Genomic DNA, 25899 nt, shown 5'->3' on the forward strand with positions numbered 1-25899 from the left:
GGGGTTGGTTTCTTCTCCCAAGTAGAAAGCGGTAGGACAATAGAAAATGGCCATGTCAGGGGAGGTTTAGGTTGGATATTATGAAAAAATTCTTCACCAAAAGAGTTGTCAAGCACCGGAACAGATTGCCCAGGGAAGTGGTAGAGTCACCATCCCTAAAGGTATTTAAAAGTCGCGTAGCGTAGATGTGACACTTAATAATGGACTTTGGAGTTAATGGTTGGACTCGATGACCTTAGAGGTCATTTCTAACCTAAATGGTTCTATGATTCTACAATTCACTGCAAATAAGAACTGAAAAATGAGTCAGCCCTTGAGGTTCCAAAATTGAGCTATACAAAATTACTCACTGCTGAAACAGAAGTTATCTCTCTTTCTTCTACCAGTTTATCTGGCACATTCTTGGTTTTTTTAATAACAGCAAGACCAAAAAATAAAGTACTTGTGTAGTCAAAAAGTGTATATACCAAGATGTTACAGTGTTAAATTAAAATGTTTTAATGCCTATACAGTTACAACACAGCCTTGTCTTAAATGTCAAAATGCTAGTGTTTATATTTTCCCTTAAATAGGCATTATATGAGTACTCATGTCCAACTTCCCGAGCAACACGCAGGTCACCTCAAAGATTACAGCAACCAGCACTATGTGGAGAGTGCAGAGATATGAATGGATATTGGTAAAATATATCAATTTCAGGCAGAAAAGTTCACTAATCTTTTTGAGAATCTATGCTTCTGCTGCTCAGAGAAACCATGACATCTTTCAGTTTAGAAATCAGATAAACAGGTCAAAGAGAAAAGGTGTTGCAATATATCTCACTGGTCAAAACTTTCCCATGTAAACAAGATGACTTGCAATGAATCAATTAGTTCATTTCTGAGCCAGGAAAAATTTACCAAGTTTATCTGGGAGACATGAGCGGTGAGGCTTGTTTGTTTGCTTGCTTGGGTTTACAATATATCACCATTTAACCTTCATATTAAAATACATTTGCTTCCTCTGCTGACCAGATTTTCAAAACCAGCCATGCTGCACGAAGAGCCACCTACATGACAAAACAGATGACATCTACTAAACAGACTAGGAACAAAAATTTATGCTTCAGTTTTACAAAAGGTGAATCAACCACTGAGCTTCACACTTCAACCTCTGAAAAGAAACAAGATCTGATAGAAGAAAGAATACAGTTAAAAAATAAATGAGTTGCCTGGTGTGATGAGTAATATCAGGAACGACAGAATGAAAACATGTCTGCTGATCTTTGTGAATTATATTTTCAAAGCACAATATGTTGAATGAATATTTTAATTGCTTCACTGCTAAAAAAAAAGATTAAGAATGAGAAAAAATATTACTTTGTAGCAAAAATTATTCTGGGTACTGTAATTCATCTAAAGACTCAAAGGGCTCTGCCTCCTTTCAGAGAGACTGTGCCTATGCTTTTTTCCCCACTCTTCCTCTTGGACACAACCAAGTGGCATCTCATGCTCCTCAGCAGTTTATGGATGCTCTCGGGTGACAGGTTTTGCTATTTTCTGCTCATTCTAAGGGGAAATGTGTGGTTCCGACACATTCAAAGCTGCACCTTCCCTCTTCTGTTGTGGTAGCTGACAGCACACTAGTATTCAGCTCATGCAGCTCCTCCTCTCCCAGGAACCTGAAGTCAGCAGCAGACCAAAATGATTCCAAGACAGTTTCTTAAAAGTGAGAGCATAAAATATTAATCTAAAATGCATTTCTGTAAAAAAAAAATGGGTAATACAACAGGAATGAAACAGATGTTACATAACACTTTACATAACTTGACAAAATGTCTTAAATTTTACTGAAGAAAGATCCTATTCTTACCTGGGAAAGACAAGACTTATTTTGCAAACTTTCTTTGAATTTCCAAGCTCAGATACTTGGCAGAGAAATTGTGTCAAGCAGGGAGAGATGAAGCTGATTGTTCACAACTGGGAGCACAGTTTCTGATGCTGTTTTTTATCTGGACTACTGTCTTGCTTTGTTGTTTTTGGTTTTGTTTTTTTTTCAACAGCCCTTATTCACCAGAAGTCTCACCCCAGCTTTGTGTTTCCATCACATATCTATATAGCTGTTTAAAACTATATTCTCCAGCAGGTTCAACTACACCTGACAAATTGTGAGACTGTGATGGATGTTACCAGAATGTATTTAAATTTATGGAAATAGAGGTAAAGGAAATGAAATTATTTGTTTGAGGCAAAGGAAATGAAACTATTTGTTCAAGCCTTTTATGGAGTTAAGAGCCATAGCCTGGGGGACAATCCTGACCAAGAGAGTCTCCTGGGGCAGATCTCAGTCAAGCTAAGTTAGTCACGGCTCCAATGAATTCAGCAGCGCTACTGCCAAATGTCTTTCCCAAGAATACTGGGATGGGTGGATAAGCAACAATTTTCACCAATGGGGCATCAAATCCCAAGCCCTCAAAGGACTTTTGATAGATACTTCTGTCTCTCTCCTAACTCAAGATGAAAAGAAAATTTCTCAGTTTAATATTTATTGACATTTTCGTGGCTGCTGCCTTGTTTGATCGAAGAGAAAAAGAAAATAGAATACTTCCAGAGTCTGTTTGCCTAGTATAAATAAACCAATGGTAGAGTACCAAGTTGTCAGAAGATACAGGAGACTAACTCTATTCTCACACAGTCCAATCCCAAAATAGCCACTCTGAAGTTAAGCGAAAAACCTTCAACTCTGGAGCACAACTGAGTTTGCCCAGCCATATATGACCGTGTCTTGAATGCATTGTCCCCTTTTCACACCATCTCTTCTCAAAATAATAAAAAAGAAGATCAGACTAGAAGTATTAACAATGCTGGGTGAATCTGTGTTGGGTTGTTTCCTATGACTCTCTTAATTCATGGATACTGTCAATTTCTGAAAGATTTTTTTTTTCTTTTTTCTCACTAGAAATCTTTTCTGTACATCTTTGGAAAATGCTGTTAGAAAGCTGTTAAATAAAGAGCTGTGCTCTTTCACATGTGGCATTATGGAGCGTATGGCAAACCCTATCAAGACTAGCAAGCTCAGCATGTATATGTCTGAATTCATTGTTCAGCTTTACTAATAAATCAGGAATCTATTCCAATCAAACTAAAAAACTGACAGAACAGAAATTACATGAATTTTGCCACAAAAAAAACCCCATGGTAAGCAGAGAGCTGTTTTCATCTGATGAATCACGTGTTCTTTTACCAGGACATTTTCAAACTTTTTTCTTTAAGTTGGCTGTCTGCCATTAATGTCACTGTCTACTTGCTGATCAGAAGCACTTGCTCTCGTCAAGTCTCATGATGTCATGACACAGTCAGACAGGACAGGAAAAGGTATCAGACTCTAGTACACAGATTGAGGAAAGTGCACTCACGTCAGCTTGATGCCAGAGTCTCCTCCTCTGGTATCATATGAAGGTTTTTTGCATTACATCTGAGAATGTATTGGTACCCACACAATGAAAATTAAAAGTGAATTTGGACTCAAGAAGGGGTTCAAGTCAGTACTGGAGGCAGTGATAATTATGTTCCCAATAAGGACAGCTTGAATATTACATGCAAGATCCTTTGAGAAATGCAATTTATCAGTTTCAAGGCTGACCTTTTGTCCTAGGTTACACAGAGACTCTGGTATTCACCTTTTCTTTCCTCTTTTCTCCAAATATGCTTACCAATTTAGACTGTGGGGAGGGACTTAAAATAAGGGTGGTACTCTCCTAGGAGAAGAATGTATCCACCAGTGTGAAAAGACTGGAAGGCTGATGATTCAGAGGGCATGCACACCCGCCACCTCAGGCTACAAGCTGGATATTGTTTCTTTGTCCTTACACGAATAACTCATCTGTGATAACTTCCATCAGGGAGACATCAGGACAATTCACTCACATGACCTGAAGATATTCATCTCTGCTAGTGTCCATAATGGATCCACCTGTGCGTAGAAGGTGTCAAAGACTCTTGAAAAATGTTCTGTGATCCAGCATTAATCACCCAGTGAAGAACTCCCTGCCCCAGTGGAGGTACCAGAGGCATTCCCATCTACCCTGAGCCCAATAAAAGACCATACGGACTTCATTAGGCAGGTTGAAGGTCTCATTCCCTCACTCCATGGAACTTCTACCACCCAGGCCTCTACCCCCACCTCAGTGGATCAGGACTAAAACCACCATCAGAGTTGCAGTGACCAGGTCTCATCGCTGGCTCTGGAGGGTGTCTTGTGCCTGTGCCAGCACTGCAGCTTCACTCCAGCACTGACCCTCCAACTATTCCTGTCAGGTTTTCATGGGTGGGGGGAGGCTGGTGCCATCTTGTTTTGGTCTGGTGGGCGGGAGCTTGGGAATTTTTCTGGTTAGCTCAACCCAGTTTTATCAGTATTGTTTAGCATTCTTCTTGATAAAGAGTTATTTTTTCACTTACATCTATGTGCGTCTGATATCTCTCTCTCTGTATTGGAGAGAGCCAGGGGTATTGAATCAGAGGAAGAAGACTTCCATCCGAGGTCTCTGCCCCTCCAAATTGTCTCAAACAGAGACATCTTTGATTCAATGGTGTTTACCACAACAGTGGACTGTTCGATACTTAATCTACCAGGAGTTACATATGACCAGCCTGAAGCATATGTGTTGGCGAAAAAAGTCAATAATACATTGACGATATGTCTGAAAAAATATATCCATATCTATATCTATATCTATATCTATATCTATATCTATATCTAATCTATATCTATATCTATCTATTTATCTCTATACATATATACTTGATTACTGTATTGTTTTAGCATATGAATTGCTTGATAGCTTGCTTTTCTAATTCAATACAATAGATGGGTTGGATGTGTGGAAGGAAACGAAATGTAGGATGTGAAGGTTATGTAGATACCTGTAATGTAAGGACATCTGTTTTACGAGGACATCTGCTCAATGGCTGTCCAGCATACAAACACAGATGAGATAGGAAAAGTAATAAACCACACTTGCATATACAAACCCTATAAAGCAAGAGACAATACAAAAGACCAGGTCTGGGAGTTCACTGGTTGATGGGCTACTGAAGGAATTAATCCAAGGCTTGGAGAGGTTCAGCCTGAGCTTTGTTAACTGGTAAAGTGGGCACACAGGTAGGAATGAATGAAAAGGTCATCACAGGTCCTATGGGAAAGAACATGCTGATGGGATGTTGCAAGGGATTGTGACAACGTGCCAAACTATGGGATGTTTGGGCAGAAGGGCAAAGATAGGAAATGGCAAATATCCAAATAAATGGGGGAGGAATAACATGAGAAAATAGAGAAGGACGAGGTGTATAAATAAATTGTGCTTAAGTATGCTGGTCCAGCCAAACCTTCACTTGATCACTGCAGTCCAGCTTTATCTTCTTATTAATCCTAATTGCTAATAATTTTCCTGGATGAGGATGGTCTACGTTCTGGATTGGTGTAACACTAGTGAACCTTGAGCTGGAATGGCTGATGAGATGGATAGGAGATGTGGGAAAGAGCTATCAGGGACTCTGTGGTTCTAGAGGATAGATACTGGTGAGACAAGAGTGAACAAAATATAGGTGATTGACCTCTCTTCATATCGAGCTATGAGAAAACTGACCCTGGAATATGGCTATTGCTTATGGCTTTGTAATAGCAGAAGCAAGTCAAAGCTAATTGACATTAGCTGTTTTGACTACTACTAAGGTTTTTGAACCCTATTTTGAAATATAAGTTGTGAAATGTGTGAAAAATTATTCTATTCTGCCCGGCAACAATGAAAAGAAGCAAAACCCTTTCTTTCAATCACCGCATAATGGAAATTGCCTCTTCCATCCCTTGGAAGGCTGCAAAAATTAGAGCTAGAGATACAAAAAGGAAGAAAAGGGAAGCTTCAAATTTTAAACAGTTTGGCCAAAGATTGTTAGATAATTAAGTATTCCAAAACAGACTAAAAATACAGCTGTGATAGAAACCCAAACACCCTTCCTCTTCTATTTATACTCAGCAAGTGGGGATCTGAGATTTTGTTCAAATTTTGCCAGTAGGTATAACGGGAACATCCGTCTCTGCATTTAATTCTGACTACCCTGCCTTACAAAGTAAAATATAATGGAAACAGAAGAGGATTAAGAATAGGTGACAAAAATTGTTAGAGACTGACAGAGTGATAAAGTGTGTTTCTAAAATAACACAATCTCCTCTTAACAATAAGACATTAAGTCTTCCACTATTAACAGCTCCACATTCCTAACTCAAAGATTAATTCATGGTTAGATGCTTAATTTCCACATTTTTCTTAATAATCACTTTTGAATAAATCTTCATCCAAAGGTGGTGAAGGAAATCTAACAACAATCAAGCCTTTCTACACATCATAGATATTAATTGCCAGCTTAATTGACATAACACACTGCATCATCCACCACTTATTCTGTGACACTTCTGTTATTAAGAAAGCACGTTTCAATATATCAAAATATAAGTATTTAAACACATGGAATTATTTTTAATGTCACTGTGTTACATATGGAACAGAACTAAAAACTAACTGACCGCTAGCACAGGTGACAGTATATATTCAATAAACACCAAAGTAAAAAGACAGTTTAGGTCTGTTTCTGGAAATAATTTGTAATAATTGGTTTTAATGTTCTCAGATGCTGATTTTCTAACTAGCAGAATAAGTGCTTACTATTTCACATGTGAATAGATTTCAAGCAATTCTGTTGCTGGAAGGAGAAGCTGCAAGTGAGCTGAACAAAACGCCCAAGAATTTTTAAATGGTGGCAGGCAGTGTGGTGTTTGTGAGACGCTCTTTGACTACAGCCACCCTGTTCTTCTCAGGCTCACTGTTTGAGGAGACTGGTGTGCCCACACAGACCAGAGCACTACAAGAAAGTCCAGGAGGCCACAGGCTGCAGAGCAACTTGACTGCACTGACCATTTATATCCATGAAATTATTACATTTCTAGATTTTTTTTGCAATTAAAAATTCTCTCCATTATTTATCTTTGTCTTGCTTACATTACTAAAATGGCTTCCACCTAAGAGGAAAAAAAATACACTATTTATCAGAGAAGAGTTTGGAAGACAGGCAGCCTCATTGCTAGCTAGTTTCGGAAACTTAGTTCCTAAAACTTAAAACAGATGTGAAGGGGAGAAAACAAATATCCATCAGAATATGGGAATAGTATTCAGTACAGTAGGTCTCTTAAGATAAATGCAGTGGTTCAAACTTTAAATCCTCTCCACTATTTCTTCTGATGTGTCTGTGGAACAGCAGGAAGACAAGACAAAAATCTGTACATTGCAAATGCATGTGAAATTTATTACAGACAAATTTACCTGTAACATCACAGGGTAATTTAGTCTCATTAGCAAAGTAATTTGCTACAAGTTTAAAAAAGTGCTGAGCAATTTTAGCTGAAAATAGAGGTGAATGTTATGCAAATTGCTGCATTAACTCCAAAGTCTAATTTGTTTAAGGAATCTAAATCAGGGTTTGGATCTAGGTCCCATTTAAGAATGGCTTTCTCATTAGGACTTTTCAGATCAGATACAAAGGCAACATAAAGCTGTGAAGAGGCATAATGTAAATAAATTCAACCACCTGGACATACACAATGTTCTACTTGAATAAAAATTGTTCCCTTGTGTGCTAAACTGCACTGCATGGAGAAGGAAAGGGATCTATTTCATGTGTCTGTAGAAACCAGACGGGTGTTTGGTAGAATGGTTGTGCGATATGTGAGGATCCACAGCACGGAGTCAATACTCAGGAGCTTTCCTTATGGGACTGGGTATCTTATTTCTGTTACTGAGTACAGTTTTGTTTTCCCTGTGTCTCTTAAATGACCTCTTTAGATCTTGGGATCTATATGTGAGGTTAACAGAGCCTCAAAAACATTTTCTGAACAGGAGGAGACTCAAAATCATGTTCTAAAATTGCCTTGGGAAGGTATGAATAAATGTGCTGCTTTCTCAGTCTGTAAGCCTTACTGTATTCTGCTCTGTGACAAATTTTGTTTTTCATGCTTGGTAGGAAGGCTATACCTATCATAAATCAAGGTTTTAGTGTGATTTTATATTTGACTAAAAAAAATCCCTGGCTAGGTATAAGTTACCTATAATTGTAAAGCATTTTACCCTAAAACTCTTAAAAAACATTACATTTGAAGGACAATACAACCATCCTATTCTAAATATCAAGGACTAGTGGGATCTTCCAAGCAACACTTCTAACTGCATGTGTAGAGCTGACCTGAAGTGCTCATCTGATGTGAAGGCATCAGAAAAGCAATTTTCAAGCCCACTGTTAAAAGCAGTATCTCCTAAAATGAACACATTGGCATTGAACTACATTATAAACTAACACTGAGGAATACACATAAATAAGGTAAAATACACACACGCCAAAGCCCTTAGAAGGTATTGTAACTACTTGATATTGATTTGGGGTCTTTGCTTTTCGAAACAGTAAAAAACCACACAATACTAAAGAAGGTGCAGCACTGTGCACTTTATAGATGATGCAACGGCAATATTAATTTAGGATGTGAAGACTTAGGCATTACTCAAGCACTGACTTAGTACTGCCTGAAATTAAATGAAAAATGATGATTAACACAGAGGGTGTGGATCATTTACTTTCTGGTATTTAAAAATAATTAAGGATCTATTTGAAAATGAAGGATTGCATTTATTATTGGTGAAAAGAACTGACATATATACTTCCACTAAAAACATCCTGGTATTCCTATAACCAGATACCTAGTGAAGTTAAACAAGATATAGAAAACTCAACTTCTTTTTTTTTTTATGCAAAGAAAAACTAATTTTTTTTAGAGAAAGCAGTAGGTCACTATTTCAAATATTCTTACAGCAGGAGAGGACATAACTTCAGAGTTGGATGAAGATTTCTGAAGCTGTACTTAACTCTACTCACTTAAGCATATTATTAGTGGGATTTAGTCAATGTGAACACAAATACCATCTAGGAACAAGATGGGTCACCAACAGAAAGACCACAGAAAATTATTTTTTTTCAGTCATTTAAGCCTAAACAACAGAACAACTCTATCTGACATTTCAGCTCTAAAATGAAATTCAAAAAAATCCTTTTTCAGTGCTTGCTGTAGCTACCTCAGACAGTTTGCCTCACAGAATAAACAACGTGCCACTTCTCAGATTAAAAATATATTTATAATTTATTACATCAAACATCATACTGTCCTCTTATGACCTCTGCTCCCAGGGCATTATCTACTGCGATTTAAACCAGAAGTACTCTCTTCTTGTAACTGATGTATTATCCTTCAAAGAATCTTTCAATTACATGAGAATTTTCTGTCTTAAAGTTGAAGTATTTGGGGAACAAGCTGCTGCCTCAAAAGTTCATGAACACATTTTCACAACATCTCTCTTTGCTAGGAAGTTTTGCTAATAGAAACTCAGGCACATAAAATTAAAATATTTGTCTAAGGTCATAAAGGCAAGATACAACCTGTAATTTAAGAGTTTCAGTGCTACAGAAAGCTGCACTGCAGAATCTTTTCTCCATCTCCCCATTTACATGAGTTTTATAAATGAGGTAAAAGTCAGCACAAGTAAACACTTGCCTCATATCTAATGCACTTTGTAATACCCCCAGTTCAAGACGCAAAATTATATATGTATAAAAGTATGTGTTATAGTAAATGTATGTGTATACATATATATACATGTACTGGTTTGAATATTTTTTCCCCCCTTTGTTTAGCTCAGGTTCTCTTTGCCTTTCAAAATCCACAACTCTATTATTTTCCTAGATTTCCTATACTCATTGAAATAGGGGAAGACAGAACTTCATGCAGTATCCAGGACATGCGAACACAGACTTGCAGAAGGTCCCAGCAAAGTTCTCTATTTCTTTCCTTATTACTTTCCTGACACTTTACCATACATAAGCCAATAAGCTTCAGATGACACTTTCCAAAAGCTGTCCAGCATAACTCTAAACATCTTTTAAAATCAGCAGAATACAGAAAAAGCATACAGAAATGAGAAACAAGAAAAATAACCATCAAAAATGGTGCTACCTCACTGCCCATATAGACTAACACTGCTTACCACTCCATAAAGCTTGTGAGTTGCAGCAATTTTTCAGTTCCTTCTGGACATAAGAATAGCAAAGTAGCAGTTCTGAAAAAAAACCAAACCTCACTAAAACCTTCACCCAAAACCATGTAATATTTCTGTATGTGGAGTAAGGAGTGCGTCCCTTTCTTTAGGGCCTTGCTTGGTTAACCATGTGCCTGCAGCATGTCTAGTGAAGCGAAGAGCCAAACCCAGCAGTGCTGCTGACACGGTTGGGCAGATTGCCCACCCATTCCTCAGCAACTGTGGTGGCAGCAACAGCTCAAATATAAAAGGTTGATTTGGACCTATTGTGTCATTTATCATTTTGCATGAACTAATTCTTTATATATGTTAAATGATCCCTATAATGGGCATTTAGAGTCTCTACTTTCTGGACAGATAAGAATGCAGGAATGTATAAAATCTCTTTGTGAAACTAAAAAACTATATTCCAAATATACTATATTCCAAATGAGATTTCAAGCTATATATCACAGATCTCATGCGTTTCCATATCTGCTTGAACCAAGGTCTCTAAAACATAGCAACCTTAGAAATGTCAGTCACTGATCAGTAAGCAGTACTTTTCCAGGATGAGAAGGAGGGAATCTGGTCCACGACCAGTAAAAAATGTACAAAACTTTAGACTTTCAAAATGGATAATTTTTAATATCTTGGTTTTTCCTTTATCCCTTCTGTGGTATGAGTCATAGTCTGAGTTACACCAGTGTAAACCCTGGAAGAGTAGGACTGACTTCAGCACCACTGCTACAGATTTACTCTGAGATTACATTAAGGACTGGTTCAAATGACTTCAAATAATTTTCTGCAGTGGTTGGATAGACAAGTAGGCATTGTTATTTTAGAGCTTCAGGTGTTCTTATGCCTCTACAAACCTGTGCCTTCTGCTGCAACCATTCTCAGTAGCTTAGTAACAGTCATCTCTTTGTATTTTTAAATACATTTTGAAGATCAACTGATGGTCTTTACCTTAAAAGTTTTATTTGGCAGGGCCTTTTTATCAGGACTATGATTCACCTTATTGAAATAATTTTGCTGCCAACCTTTTTAGTATAGATATGTTGAGAAAGCATCAAATTACAGATATTGGTATCGATCTAGGTCATTTTATTTCTATATATAGTGTACAAAATTTTACCATGGCTTGCTGGACTATGAGAGCGGTAATAAAAAATATGCTCTACAATAGGAAAGTAATCCTCTGCATTCACACATCAGCCTAATAAATCAGAGAAGCAATTGACAGGAGAGTTATGAATAGAAAGAAATCCATGGCACATACAGTAGAACATTATACTGCTGGAAAAGCCCGCAAATATATTTATTGCCTATTCAAAATGTAGGAACATCATATTTCCTATGTCAAATGACATTGTCTTTCAGTGTGTATTACCTTTCCTTCCCTACGATCTAATATTTTCAAATACAAAAGATACAGCTTTTGCAAATGTTTTAAGACAACTGCAACATGCTTTCCTCAGACCAGTGGAGGGAGATTCACAACACAGTGCAATGTTCTGCCTGCATCTGATGCATAGCACAGAAAGTAGCATGAAGGCACTCATTTGCACGCATAATACTGATTTTTTTTCTTTTCTCCTAACTGCATAAAAAGCATTATCACTAGATATTCACGTCTGATTTTTTTTTGGCTACTCAAGTTTAATGCCTAAAATTCTCTTCTATGTGCTTATTTGGACTGTCCAGAGCTGAAAAAGATAGAAACCTTTAGCCAGTATTCTCATATCCAGTGAGGCAGACACTGTAGGAGTGCCAAACCCAGATAATCAGGAGGTCTAGACAGGTTGTTGTTCAAGACCTCAGCCCAGAAGAAGACTACTGCCATGACCCTAAACAGAAGCAGAACAGAGGTCAAATTCTGTATTCCAAAGATTTTTGTGAATACTGCTAACAGTAGTGCATAAACAGGATAGTCCAAAGAGCAAACTTGCAATTATTCATATGAAAAATGGACAGTCATTAACTATTAGGACAAAAAAAAAAAAGATTTTGGCTTGCTTTAGGTCTAAATAATTGTTCCTGACTCTATACTAGTATCATAGAAAAACCTTAAAAAAGAACTGGGAAGAGTCAGGAAAATATTGTCCTTTGGTTATTCCCTGGAGAGGGAATAACTGGACAGTGGCTGGAGAGGAACATGAAAGCAGTAAAGCAGTGTGCAGGATGAAAATACCAATACATATGCTCAATATTAAGCCCACCATTTTGTAAAATAATGTTTTCAATCACTTTGTAAATTAATTTGATTCAGTATCCTTTCAAGACGAGAAAGAATGGTATGTTACAAAATGACTGAAAACAGGAGGGCAAGCAAAATGTCTAATTTTGCTTCTTTAGCATTAACTCAAACCCCAATCACAACTAGATGTTGCATTACATTTATGAAATAATACACTCTTGTTTATTTATTTTTAAAATCATGTCCCTTTACAATACTGATTCTTTATTCCCAATTGAGGCTTTTTTTCAAAAGGAATAATTCTGAAATGTGAATGCAATAAACCCAAAGCATTCATTGGGTTCCTTAGCAGAGCAGAGGATTAGAAGACAAGAACAGGTCCCAGCAATCTGCCTCTATGTTGCTGTGCAGTCTTCCGTTAATATCCTAGCTTAACATCCTAAATCTTCCTTTCCCTTCTTTAACCAAATGTCACTCCTCTGGGGCTTGTAATTAATTCATTTATTGAACAACTGAAACATCTTCCTAATCTTAAATCAAGTGAAATATATGCCAGGTACACAGTGCATCATTATTATAATTCAGGCACAGTGTCCTGATGATGAAATCAAGAATAACCATGGTTAAATGACCCCAGAGGGATCCCAGAGTATAAAATGCCACTTCTTCTGTGCTACAGAAAGCACAGATTGTGGGGGTATTGCACAGCACTCAATGACATTCATTAACACTCAGCCTTAATCAATGTAAAGACTGTGCACAAAACAAAGACATGCACTCTCTCATCAGAAGAGATAAATATCATAAAGTGGTAATGTATAAGTAAGATAGCAAAACTAAACACAGAAATGCATTCAGAAATGCTTTTGAAAGCAAGACTGTCAGTATAAGATTTAATTACCAGACAGGAAGTAAACTTTTAGGCCTTTTTCCTACAAAAAAGTGAAAGGGCTTACCACTTTATATTTATATTTATCCACGTTTCTGGAATTTATTAGGAAAGTAAAGACAATATATTAGCAAGAAAAAAACAGAGTGATATATTCTCATAAACATTATTTAGTAATTCAGTGTTGGAGTCTAGCTAAAGAGAGAAATAGAATTACAATACTTTAATGATAGTGAATTAAAGTGTGTTTTTCATTACCATTCTTCTAAATCATAAAAATATTTTAAGACCATTAAGAGTTTAGGTGGTCTTAACAATGTTAACTTAGACTATTGTGTCAAGACCAACACAGCCATTTCTGCCTCACTTGTTTTAGTTAATATTAAAGAGGAAAAATGTTCAGCCACAGGCTTGTACTATAGGCAGTGAATTAGTGTTTCTTTGATGCACACAATTCAAACTATAAGAGGAAAGAGGGTATCATGGAGATAGCATAAAGAGACATCTAGAGCAGACATATTAGGCACTTCAAACTATCACTGTAGTTACTGAAATGCTATCATAAATACTCTCTTGTATACCTATCAATAGAGAAGAGCTTGAAGTGCAGAAAGCATTGGGAGAAACAAATCATTTATATCTGCTTGCCTTAAAAGAGAAATAGAACTCAAGCCACTGACTGCTGGAATAAATAAAATGGAAGGGAGCAGAGTGATTGTGAGTGGTTACACAGGTCAGAAGATGGAATCAAAAGGGTCTGATTAAAAAAAAAAAAAGAAAAAAGCAACAGCAGAAAACAAAGGTTGCTTTTACAAAATCTTCTGTGGAAAGAAGGTGAGACGACGCAGTATATCCAAGTGATGGGATTTTGATCATGGGGCAAAAAAGGGCTTTGTTTCTATTAATTAAAAAAAAAAAGACGATTCATCTTTCATCCGTTCCAGGTTTGTGTTTTACAAATCTTTCAACAGGCTAGGGGAAAAGATCTTCAGCCCCCATATACCACCCCAAATTAATGGGACTGCAAGACTGCCACAAGATGCACGGTGCAAGGCAAACCGCCTGCCCATAGGAAGTGGTGGAATAGGAAATTCCTTGTTTTGCTGTGGTGAATTAATTTTTTTGCATGGTTTATGTCCACTGCCTGACATGTGAACAAGTGGTGGTACCATGTTGAAAGGGTTCTGGGCACTCTGAAAAACTCACAGAAGAAGACGTAGAAATACCTTTATTTTAATGATAAAATGAATGTGAATGATGAATTTCAGCAAGCTGGAAAAGAGATGATTTCAGCATGCAATCCCTCAGGTTTTAGAACTCCATGTGATAATGTCTGGACTGATACTTTTCTCCTGAAGGGAGTATATGGCAATGCTCTCCAAGATAAAGAGGAAAGTGTCCAATTCAGCAGTATTTATTTAGGATGCAAGGGAAGGCTTCAGGCAGGACAGTTCAGCAGTTACTGTTCTTTTTTTGGCATCCTTGCAGTATTTTCCTGAGAGAAGGATCTCAAGTGTTGTGACTTTGCTGGCAAAAATTAATTTCCTAACTTGCAGAAAGCAATCATTGGTGCCAGAAACCCTGAGTGACCTGTTACACCTTTGCAGCTGATGGCAGGCTGCCATCTTCCATGAGAGCAAAATGGTGCTGGCGTGTGAAACTGCACAATTCAATCCCTTTACATGGTGACCTCATACAAAAGAGGAAAATGTCATTATAGGAAGAAAAAATGCTGTGGAAGAATGAATCCTGTGTTTAATAGAATGTGCTCTTTTAAAGAAATGTTCTCTGCTGAGTATTTTAAAATGCTTCTCTTTTCCTATATCCCCTGTCTGTTCCTTCTTGGCATCCAGGGACAGCTACTCTGGCTCTGCTAACAATCTCACCATTGTTAGTGTGAGAGCCCTCTCCTGAGGAGAAAATGGCATCTGAAAGGGTCTTCCTGTGCTCTTCTGCCTGATCAGCTTTTCCTTTGCTTTCAAATATCTGATCAAAACTTCTTCTCTCCTTTCCTTTTGCCTTTTAGTTACATTCTTCACCGTCATCAATGAAAGAATAATTTATATAAAGAATTACTGAAGTATTCTGAGATTCTGAATTTCAGAATTATTATACTGTAATGGGCTGCCTGGTAATTTTTACAACCTTTAGCCTTCTGCCTCCCTATGTCCCCTTTTACATACGTGAGACCCTTAGTGAGAGCTGGTTACTGTTCAACACAAGATGAAAAACCAACTATCAAACATTAGCAAAAATAATCCAATTTCTTCAACTCCATTCTAATGTCTGCTGTACCATCTAACCACCCAGCATAGGGAATAAAAGTAGAGAATGAGAAGCACTACTGAGAGCGGATGTAGCAGCTGCCTTGCAGTTAAGCAAGACTTAAAGGGACTCAGAAGTAGCATTTGTGAAAAACTTTCAGGTAAGAGCAGCAGTTAAAATTGTACTTTGAAATAAAGACTAGCACTAAATGGTTTTGAGCAGCATAGAAATGGCAGTACCCGCAAGAAATAACAACACCATCTTTATCAATGGTCAGTGTTTATTGCATTTACCTATTGCTCTTCTGCTATGATCAGGGCTGGAAGGGGAAAAATAAAAATTCTACCAGAAACATAAAACATAAGTCACTTCAGAAGGTGGGGTTTTTTTGTGAAAAAGTAAATGGCTTCTGACATCTTAGTATCCAGCCTGGGGCACCTTCACATAAACAGTTACCAACTTTGTTTGAAAGTCCTTGAAGTTAGAGAAAGGCATTTGCAGACCTCAGTGTTACATAAAACTGAGCAGGGCATTTGCACTTACATACCAATAAAAGGTACATTTAGAGTGATGTCACCCAATTCAGAAGTATATGCCTGTGATCAACTTGTGCTTTAGAAATAACACCTACCATAAAGAACTTGGTCATGAAGGGAAAAATATCTCTAGTTTCCCTAGCCAGACTTTAAACATTTTTGACTGAGTATCTTTTTTATTTTTGACTATCTTTTTCAGAGCATTTCCACTTCCTCTTCTTGGGGGGACAGAGGAAGCAAGGCGTAGTGTTCCCCATTTCAGCCACAGAAACTGTAATATCTTAGAAGAGAAAAACTTAATGGTAAAACCATAAAGGGTGCTAGCAATCTCAGAAATGCCTATAGTCACAGCTGCTATTTTCTATTTCTGTCTAAAGTTTAGTTGACCTTGTTCCAAAAAAAAGAATATAAAGGTCTTTGTCCTGCCACTATACAAAACCAAAACTGTGAGATTGAAAGAACAGTCAGATTCAGAGCACAGATCATTAATCACCTTTTCAGTAGGTGATACAGTATAAATCATGCTTAAAAGAATAATAAAAAAAAAAGTATTTCAGGACAGTTATTTCCAGAAACTCTGGATGAAATAGTCATTAATTGCAGGGTGACAATTTGATGCTTAATACTGATAAAGGTAAAAGAACTTTTTTTTCCCTGTCGGATAACTCCAGCGTTGAAACTTTAACAACTGCATTGCATTTCAAATTCAATACAACCAGGTAAAGAAACTAAATTGTTGTATACATTACATTGTTTATTATATTATCATACATATATATATACACATTATACATATACATTACATTACAGATTAATATTTAATAAATTATTTAATGAATTCAATTTGCTTTTTTTCCCAGTGCCTGTCAGGCATGTGAAATACCAGCAGCATTCTTAACTTACATATTTCTATGTGAGTCCTTTCTCCAGTCTTCGAAAGACCACCAAGACAGCATTTTTTCTTTAGCCCAAGTCATCTGCTACGTTAAAGCTATGTATTTGGTCAAAGAGCAGCGTTTTCTGTGCTTCAAAAGAAATGAAATTCTTGTGCTATGTAATAGCAAAAAGAGATTGCAAGGAAAACGGGATGTGTCCTGGCGCTTCTTTTCCTTGCATCTTGTGTTTGAGCTGGCAGGGTTCCCTGCGACCATGTGCAGCAGGACTGGAATGCTGCTTTCCATGAGGAAGGAATTGGATATTAAATGTGATCATTCTCAGACAGAGGAGAAATGGCCACAACACGCAACTGGAACACAAATACTTCGCAGAAAAGAGAGTTTTGATATCAGTTTCTATTATTTAGGTGTTAGTTCAACTCATAATTCAGACACATCCTTAACAGTTATCATAGGAGTTGTCCCAGGTATGTTCAACAGGACTACTCAAGTTACTCTGCCTGGGTATAAACATAGTAAGAATCTGGAATATCTGCTGTGATATCCCCTTATCAACAGGATTTTGAGCTCTCTCACAAAAGGTTCCTCAAGAAATTCTGATTCAGTGGAGAGCTCAAGCAGACCCTAAGTATACTACGGAGCCATTTGGATTGACCCTAATCCCAACCAACAAACACAGAAACTGTTTTGTCTGCTGAATCATGACCTAAACACAACAAGACTTATCATTAAAAAACATAGGTTGGTAGATAGATAGATAGAGATAAAATAGTTTGCTAATGTTAGATGCTTTACTCTGAAAAGCTCCACAAAGCATTAGACAAGTATACAATATATCCCTTTTTTCTGTTGTCTTACAAAAACCCAAAGTACCAGAAGTTTGAAAGCATATTCTCAGATGAACTCTTTCAAAAATAGTATTTTGTTTTGTTTCCATAGCAGTGTAGGTATTATGGAGTAAGGAGTATATCAAAGTCCTGAATAATAACAAAAGAAGTTGAGGAATCCTTGTTTTATTTGTTATCTTTTTTCACAGAAGAAGCTCAGAATGCTCCCTAGTGTTCTACTGTTTCATATACTTACCTTCACCCTTCCAGCTCATGAGCCGGAAGCTTACAAAGGCTGATGTCCTACTGGGATAGGTGAGATCAAAAATGATCAAATCAACAACAATCAGACGTCTTTTTCCCTAAACGATTAGCAACAAAAATCAAACCATCTTCTTCCCTCAAATGGGATAGCCACTTAAGGTCTCTCAGTCTATGGCTTACAGGAAGGCAGCAGAGGTTGTACAATGAATTAATTGCTCTAATTATTTAACTTCCTTTCTCAGAGAATAATCAATTCTCTTACTGAAGAACTAATTTCTGAATAAGGACGAGAGAAGAGTACAGGGACAGTTAAAATTTTCAGTGATACCTGTACCAGAGTTCTGTTCTCCAGTGCACAAACATCCTTCATTTTACAGTCATGTAAATATATTTTTATCACTATTTCTAAGATGTTTGAGGTGATGTACACAACCAGTGCAATTCTGCCAGTGCCAGCAGATCATGTGCTTACTTACTTAGGAATTTCCTCAGCATGAAAAAGCCTGGAAGGGAAAGCTGCTATAGCCAAATAGACTCACAGAGTGGTATGTTCTGAGGGTGAGGATAATGAAGCACTAGCAAGCCAGCATCACTGCACAGTTCTGACAAGAAAGCAATAGCAGATCTTGATCTCAGTTTACCTCTACATGCCAGGATAAAAGATGCCAGTACAGCACAGATCTATGTGCACACCACATGTCCCTGACTAGTAGTATCTCTGAGAGGGCCAGGGGAGGCAGCTGGGGCTGGTAACAGCTTCACTCATTCAATTTTAATTGACTGCTGTGTGTTTGTCAGATTCCTCAGAGCCGCCTTCCTTCTGTTTCAACTTGTGCCAAAAGCTGTGTTGGTCCCATTAACCACAGGGAACAAGCAAGCAAGAAGTACCTATCAGCTACAGGTACAGAATAAAGTCTATATTAATATTTGAATTGCATTTCAGATGCAATCCTCACTGAATTTCAAGTTCATAGACCAATGATCACGGTTCAAGCTGCAAACTCAGTGAAATTAGACTGTATTCACACAATAATACATTAAAGCAGGCTTTGATTCAGAACCTTTTTGCTTAATTTTCATCTTCTGTGTTTGTATTTACTGTCCAAATGTCTCTTTGAGAACCCTAAGAAAATGCCCATATGTTTCAGTGAGATCAAGACTACACCACTAGCTGATTACTGAACAACTACTGATGCAGTTTTTAAATGGTATGCAATCAATCAAAATAGTCAAAAGAAAACAAAACAATGAATGACAACAATATTTTATGCATTTTTTACTGTCTGTAATGGTAACAAATAACTGAAAGCTTGAGTAAAATGGGTCCAGGTATATATCCATGATTTCTCTTGTAAGATTTTTTTAAAGCACATATAAATAACTGGTAATTATAAACGGCAAACAGCAACACTGCTGAAAAAAGGGTTTATAAATCTTACCTCTGCTTTTATTTTATTGTCTCCGAAACACAGGTGTTGTAAGTAGGCTGCAGCATTTGACTGTACTGAGGGAAATTGATGCTGTAACATCTGTATAACTTCTGGAAGCTCTGGATCCCGCCATCCAAACTCTCTGTGTGAAAGCAAACATGAAAGATTCATCAAAAATTCTGCTATTAGTGGATAAATGTGGCAACAGTTGGGTCAACAAAGAACATGGAAATGTCTAAGTAATATCTTGATTTTTTCCCCCCACTATTTTCAAACCAAACATTAAATCAAATAGGAAAACATTTTTTATTTTAAACAGTACTTCTCTGAAAAAAAAATACATCAAGTATAATAAGAAGAAATGACTTCATGGAATTATTTCTCTAACATAAATTTTCCTAAATAAAATGGCTATATGAATTTATAATATAAGAAAAGAAAGAAAATACATGGTCATACCATTATCCTTTATTAAAATGAAAATATAGAAGCTAGAATCAGAACCACAAATGGTTTGCTATGAAATGCTAATTTGTCAAAAAGTCCTTTTCAGTTACTGCAATCTTTGTGGGATACAAATTTCTATCTTATATAGAAAGCAATGACCAATTTTGTCTCTTGGTTTATTTTTTGCAGATACAGTCAATGTAAAACCCTTACACATCTCTGGCCCTCCCTCAGTAGGGGGTTGGACCAGGTAACTTCCAGAGGTCTCTTCCAACCTCAGTCCTGTGATTCTGTAATTTTACAATTATGTAATACACACTTATACATTGGATAACTTTTAAATCTTCATTTCTTCTACTCTATCCAAAGCAGCTAGGCAAACGCAAAGACTCAGTGTTTGCACTTTTCGTTAATCCTACAAAATATGAAATGCCATTAGCATTACATGAAAGAACTGACTCTAAGTATGTTGAACAAGTCCCTGCAGGTATTTTGCAGCTTCCAGACCTGAACTTAAAATTGATCTGCCACTTCATGTAATTTTTTCCCCTCTGTATTTAATAATAAAATCATTCATGAAAATGGCTTTGGACTTTATGTCCCAAGATCCAGAGATACACGCAGCTGCTCTGCATGATATACTTAGTTATCACACGCCTTTTCCCCAAGTGTCATATAAATATTTTTAACATCTTTCATCTGGTGCTACATATTCAGGCTAACAGAGGGAAATTAGGGAAAAGAGGTGACTTATGAAAAAATTCTCTATTGCAGTTACCATGCAGTTACCACCTTGGAGCTTATTGCCAAAAACACCTGCAAGACCTGCTGCAGAGTCCAGCTATAACGTTTGAAAAAACAGTCTTGCTCATCAGTTTCCTTCCCAAATTATAAGGGTTCTGCTGCAGTGAGGCTAAGTATATGTCACTGAGGGAATTCAAGGTATCTCTGCAATCTGCCCCAAGTAAAATCAGGCACACTTTAAATATGACATTTCTCCATGACGCTTCTTGGAAACAAGATTTATTTTGCAATAATAATGAATTGCTACAGAACAAAATGATTGTCTGTTCTCTACTCATATGGGACATTTGTGAGATTGAGAGCTGTCATTACCGTTGCATCTTTATGAAGATTCAGAATATAAATATGGGATGTAAAAAATACACTCAGAATTTCATTGGTTATTTCTCTTCTAACAAAGCATACGTTAACTCATGATTATTCAATTTCACATTAAGCATTTAATATAAAGAGAGCATGAAGATGTAATAATAAATCACATATGGACGATCCCAATAAACCTTTAGATAATATAGACTGTTGGAAGCTTCTACAAGAGACATCTGCATAGATTCAGAAAGATTTACATTTCATTGATATTTTGAAAAGTTAGAGAACATTGTAAAAGGTATCAGGGAAGGCTAGAAACTTCAGTAGCCAAAGACGGCAAACATCGCAGTTTTCTTTGTATACCAGCTTACCATGACTCTGTTAATAGGTGAAAAGGAAGGGATTAATTGGTTAAGCACTTATTTCTGTTAAAGAATGGGTAGTACAAACCCATAAACAAACCCTAAATTCCCAGAGATAATTCCCAGAAACAATGTTATCTGACATGTTAGCTTCCTCGTGTATTTGCTTTCTTCCAGTTAACCTTGTTAACACTCGCTAAAAGATTCTTCAAACCTATTAGACCTGTCTTCTACATAAATGGCTCTCAGTAAACCAAAGACATATTCCAGATTTTTTCTTTAAATAAAAATGAGAAATGAAAAGCAAAATCCACCAACCCTACTGAGGGCAAACTATCCTACCTCCACTTCTAATTTATCCTCATTTTCAATCCTAGATTCCAAGTGCAGGTCTCAGTATTTTGGGGAGGATACAAAATACCAGAATAAAACAGCTTGTATAACAAGAGAATGAGAGGGAACATTAGAAAGTAGTTTTACAGCAAATAACTACATGTCAAAGTGTTGGAACTTCTATCACCAAATTCTCCTCAAAAGGAAATTTCCTCCTTCACAACACATATGTTACTTGAACCAACCAAAAAACAAACCAATCAAAAACCAATTGAACAAAAGGCCTCTTATGCGCAGTAGTACATCACGGGCCCTGACAACTAGCTCAGGTTCCTCTTCTTCCTCTTGTCCTGGAATCCAGGAAAGAAGAGGCAATGAGGGGGCAAAAGGAAAAAAGGTCTCTTCATCAAAGGTACAGTTAATTGTTCTGAGGAACCTGCAGTCTCGACACCGTACTTACATACGAAAACAAGGCTCTCTCTACTTTTCCCCTCTGATCTACCAGAAGAAAAATCAGCAAATGATCGATGTATGAATATCTATTGGAAATGGTTGTGTACACATTGGATGTAAGTAGAAAATTAATTTAGAGAAGAAACCTTTAGCACTGAATACTGAGTTTGTTATGTAACCAGTTTTAGGAGAGAAATGAACAAAGCAGGAAAAAACGTTTAAAAATTTACCCCTAGTATGCACTGTCATTTTAAGCAGATGGTCTCTAAGATGATGATATTTTTAGGAAGTTTCTAAATGAAATACAGTAGCTATATAAAACAAACAAGAACTTCTGTCAACAGTTAAGGCTGCTTGAATAATTGTCATAATTTTAGCAGCCTTCAGGGCAAGAAAGACTAGTTTCTAGGGGTTTAAATTTTTCATTTGTTTTATACTAGTCTTTTATAGGTGAAAAAAGTGAGAATAGAAAGAGGGGACTTTTTTAAGAACAGCAGGCTTGCAGCTCTATTAACAATATTTATTTTAATCTTTTTTTTAATTTAGTTTCATTATGAAAAGTTAGAAAGGTTACTTAATGAAGTCAACTGGCATAGGTCTGGAGAAGGGAAAAGGACTGGAAATTCTTAAAGACAAAGGCACAAAACATATCTGGAACATTTTGCATAGATGTGGAGGAACAGTCAGGCCATGCCTCCAAGCATACCTATGACAAAAAATATGTTTTAAAATAGAGAGCCAAACAAAAAGTAAGAGAAAACAACTAGGAGGGAAGTCAAGAGCTGGAATAAACTGATCTTTGACTGCCTACCAACAAAAAGCAGTAGTAGGGTGGTATTTGACAAAGATAAGTGTCAGATTAAAGAAAAGGAGAAGGATAATGAAAATCAAATCTACCTCTATTTCTATGAAACATCTGATATTGTGCCACACGAAAATTAGTTAAACGGGTAACATATGAGAACCTAATCCCCAGTAAAATTATACAGTAGAATTACGCAAAATTTGAAACTGTAGTGAATATCCTAAACAAACCATGTCCCTAAGCCCATCTCCCTTATTAGCATCCCCATGCTTCCAAACTGAGTGAGGCAATCCACACAGATGGTGAGACAAGCCAGAAGGCTGGAGTAAATCAGAGGAGGTGCATGACGTTTTGAGAATGTTAACAAAGTATCTGTGTCCTTGATCCAAAAATAAAGAGTAAGGTAGTCTCTGTACATGCAAGATCTTCTGCTATTGCCTATGATTTCCTTGGAATAACAACACTAATCTGTTCAGGTCAGCTAAAGGCTTCTGATGGTGGTGTGAGTTTTTCCACAACAGTATCCAAGCTGTGCAAGAACTTCACAATTTTGTCTGGAAAGTGGTATTGGCATAAACTCCAAATATTTGCGTGGGTTGTCAAAGCGCATTTTTTCTCAGAAGCATCTTCATCGGATAAGACTGACCAGAACACACCAAGGTGTTCCACCTTCTTTTTATTATGGAAACTGTGTTCTAGGAATGTAGGATTGATCTCATTTTGAATTCTGCAGAAGATTTTAGCTTGAAGTGGTGACTAAGGCTGTTCCATGGATTACAGGAGACTACTGTTCCAGGAGTGTAAGAGGACCCAAAGGGGAAGCTGTATGTAAGCTGGCAATATGTATGCCTAGACTATCACAATAGGCTACATTTTATCTTTGAACAACTGAAGAAAATCAACAAGGAGCTGTACATGAGACACAACAACTCTGACATAGAATCAATAGCACCTAGAAATCCAGGCTGATTTGGGTACTGCAAGTAATGCATTGAAACCAGTTCCTGCTCCTGCCATCATATCACATATATATGTCAGAAAGCAAAAGAGATGCAGACTTAAAAGACTGTTAGCAACACAGCTGAGTGCACTGGCTATGTGGAGTCAGTTAAAGGTGCTGCTGAACACAGAGTATGTACTGTGTCTGAGTATTTGCTTGAATTATGCCAGAATTTTCTTCTTCTGCTAATGAAAATGCTGATATTACACAGAAAAGTAAAAGCAAAATTCCTGTTACATCTATATGTGCACTGATTTTAAAAAGGCTACTAAAAGGTCTCCAGGTGGTAACTAAGGATACTGATTGCTTTTGCAAAGCATTGGAGAAGCAGGCGTGATGGCTTTGTCTAGTCTCCGGCCATTGGTCACAGCGAATCTCACGAGAGCTTGGGTTCTTATTACAGATTCATCACAAATGTGTTTTTTACAATGTATTTGTGTCTGCTAATGAGGTGCAGAGAAGGATGTGATATGTCAGATGCACAGGATTCTTGCCCAGCTCTGCCAAGCAGCAATGGAGATGCTCAGCATGTCCCGGGTCTTTAACAGAACCATAAACTTGGGGTCTCTGGGTTAATCCAGTACTTCAAAAAAAATCACATCTCCAATACAGCAAAGGGCTAAAACTGAGCGGTACAATGGCAAATATACCCTCCTGCAGTTCTGCCTTTGCATGTTATAGTGATAAGGTACCACTATTCTGTTTTTACATTACTACCTGTGATTTATATTTTAAAATAAAATAACTCTAAGGAGTGAGCCTGTGAGCCTGTGAAGAGGCAAGATGAGAACTACTTCAACATAGCAAAAACGGCCTGGAGCTGGACTGTCTGTAGCTTTCATGAACATTTTCATTGAAGAGGAAAAGATTTTAAGATGACACAGTTGAGTAAAGATTATTTAATGACACCGGCCCGCATGATACTATTCACAGCTCCAGGTTACTGCCTCCAGTACAACATGATTATATTCACAGGTGTGAGTATTATCCACTCAAGGTTACCCTCATTTCATTTACAAATGCCTCTTAATTGAAATGTATTTATGAACCTTTATGAAATATTTTTTCACTCTATTGGTACTGATCTATAAATATTTACTTCTCTCATTCCCTGTGAGGGAGCTTGCATTTCTGATTCTTATGAAAAAAGCTGTCTGTGTCCTGAGGTAGCCATACCCCGCTTTCGTTGGTACAATGTTATCTCTCCTCTAGACTGTGGGGTTGGAATAGGGACTTCAGTGCTTTAGAATATCTTTAATTTTCCCATTTGTACTATTTGGTTTGTTTAGTTAATTTGTTTGTTTTTGTTAGAAAGTGGTATTTGTCTTTTGGGGTTGCTGAGCTGAAAAAGTCTTGAAAAACTTGTTTTATCTTTTCCTCTGCAGGCATTTGCATATACAGGGACTGCTTCTGCAAATGCAAGGAGGAGGCAAATTAGGTAAGATATCAAGATGTCTTTAAGCTGCCTAATTTTTCTTCTTTTTCCCTGCTATGCATAACATTTTTCTGACCTCCTACTACAGAAGCTTAATACATTCCAGCTGTGAAAATATGCCAAGTTAACCCTTCCCTGAGAGACCAGCTTACACTTGGCCTCTTTCCATCTACAGGAGTTCACATGTCACAGGGCAGATTTCAGGAGATTGTGAAATGTTGTTCACTGGCAGAACTGCTGTTACAGATGCAGATATGCTTTCCTCATAGATCAGAAAGGTGGAAACATAGACAGGAGATTAAAACAGTACACAGACCTAGGGGATTCCAGCCTTGACCCTGTCATTGATTCACACTGTCAGACAGAGTCATTTACTTTAATGCCTTTCTCTAAGGTTTGAGAGATTTTCGGTTTCTAGAGACCCGTAAATCAAAATTTTCTTCTTTTCTAGAACTACTGTTCCCATTCAGAGGCTTCTAAAACTTACTGTATTTCAATAA

General features: G+C 37.1%; 1 protein-coding gene across 12 annotated transcripts in view; it reads right to left on the reverse strand.

Moving 5' to 3' along the window:
- CTNND2 (catenin delta 2) overlaps positions 1-25899 on the reverse strand; it is a 645784-nt gene that overhangs the window by 147176 nt on the left and 472709 nt on the right. For all 12 annotated transcript variants that reach the window (XM_027681495.1, XM_027681470.1, XM_027681446.1 and 9 more), the window contains one exon: positions 19461-19593. In XM_027681495.1, the coding sequence (XP_027537296.1) occupies positions 19461-19593 (133 nt within the window). The remainder of the gene's footprint in view (positions 1-19460; positions 19594-25899) is intronic.

Source organism: Neopelma chrysocephalum, unplaced genomic scaffold (genome assembly GCF_003984885.1).
Source record: "Neopelma chrysocephalum unplaced genomic scaffold, ASM398488v2 Primary Assembly neopelma1_22b, whole genome shotgun sequence".
NCBI classification, from domain to species: domain Eukaryota; kingdom Metazoa; phylum Chordata; class Aves; order Passeriformes; family Pipridae; genus Neopelma; species Neopelma chrysocephalum.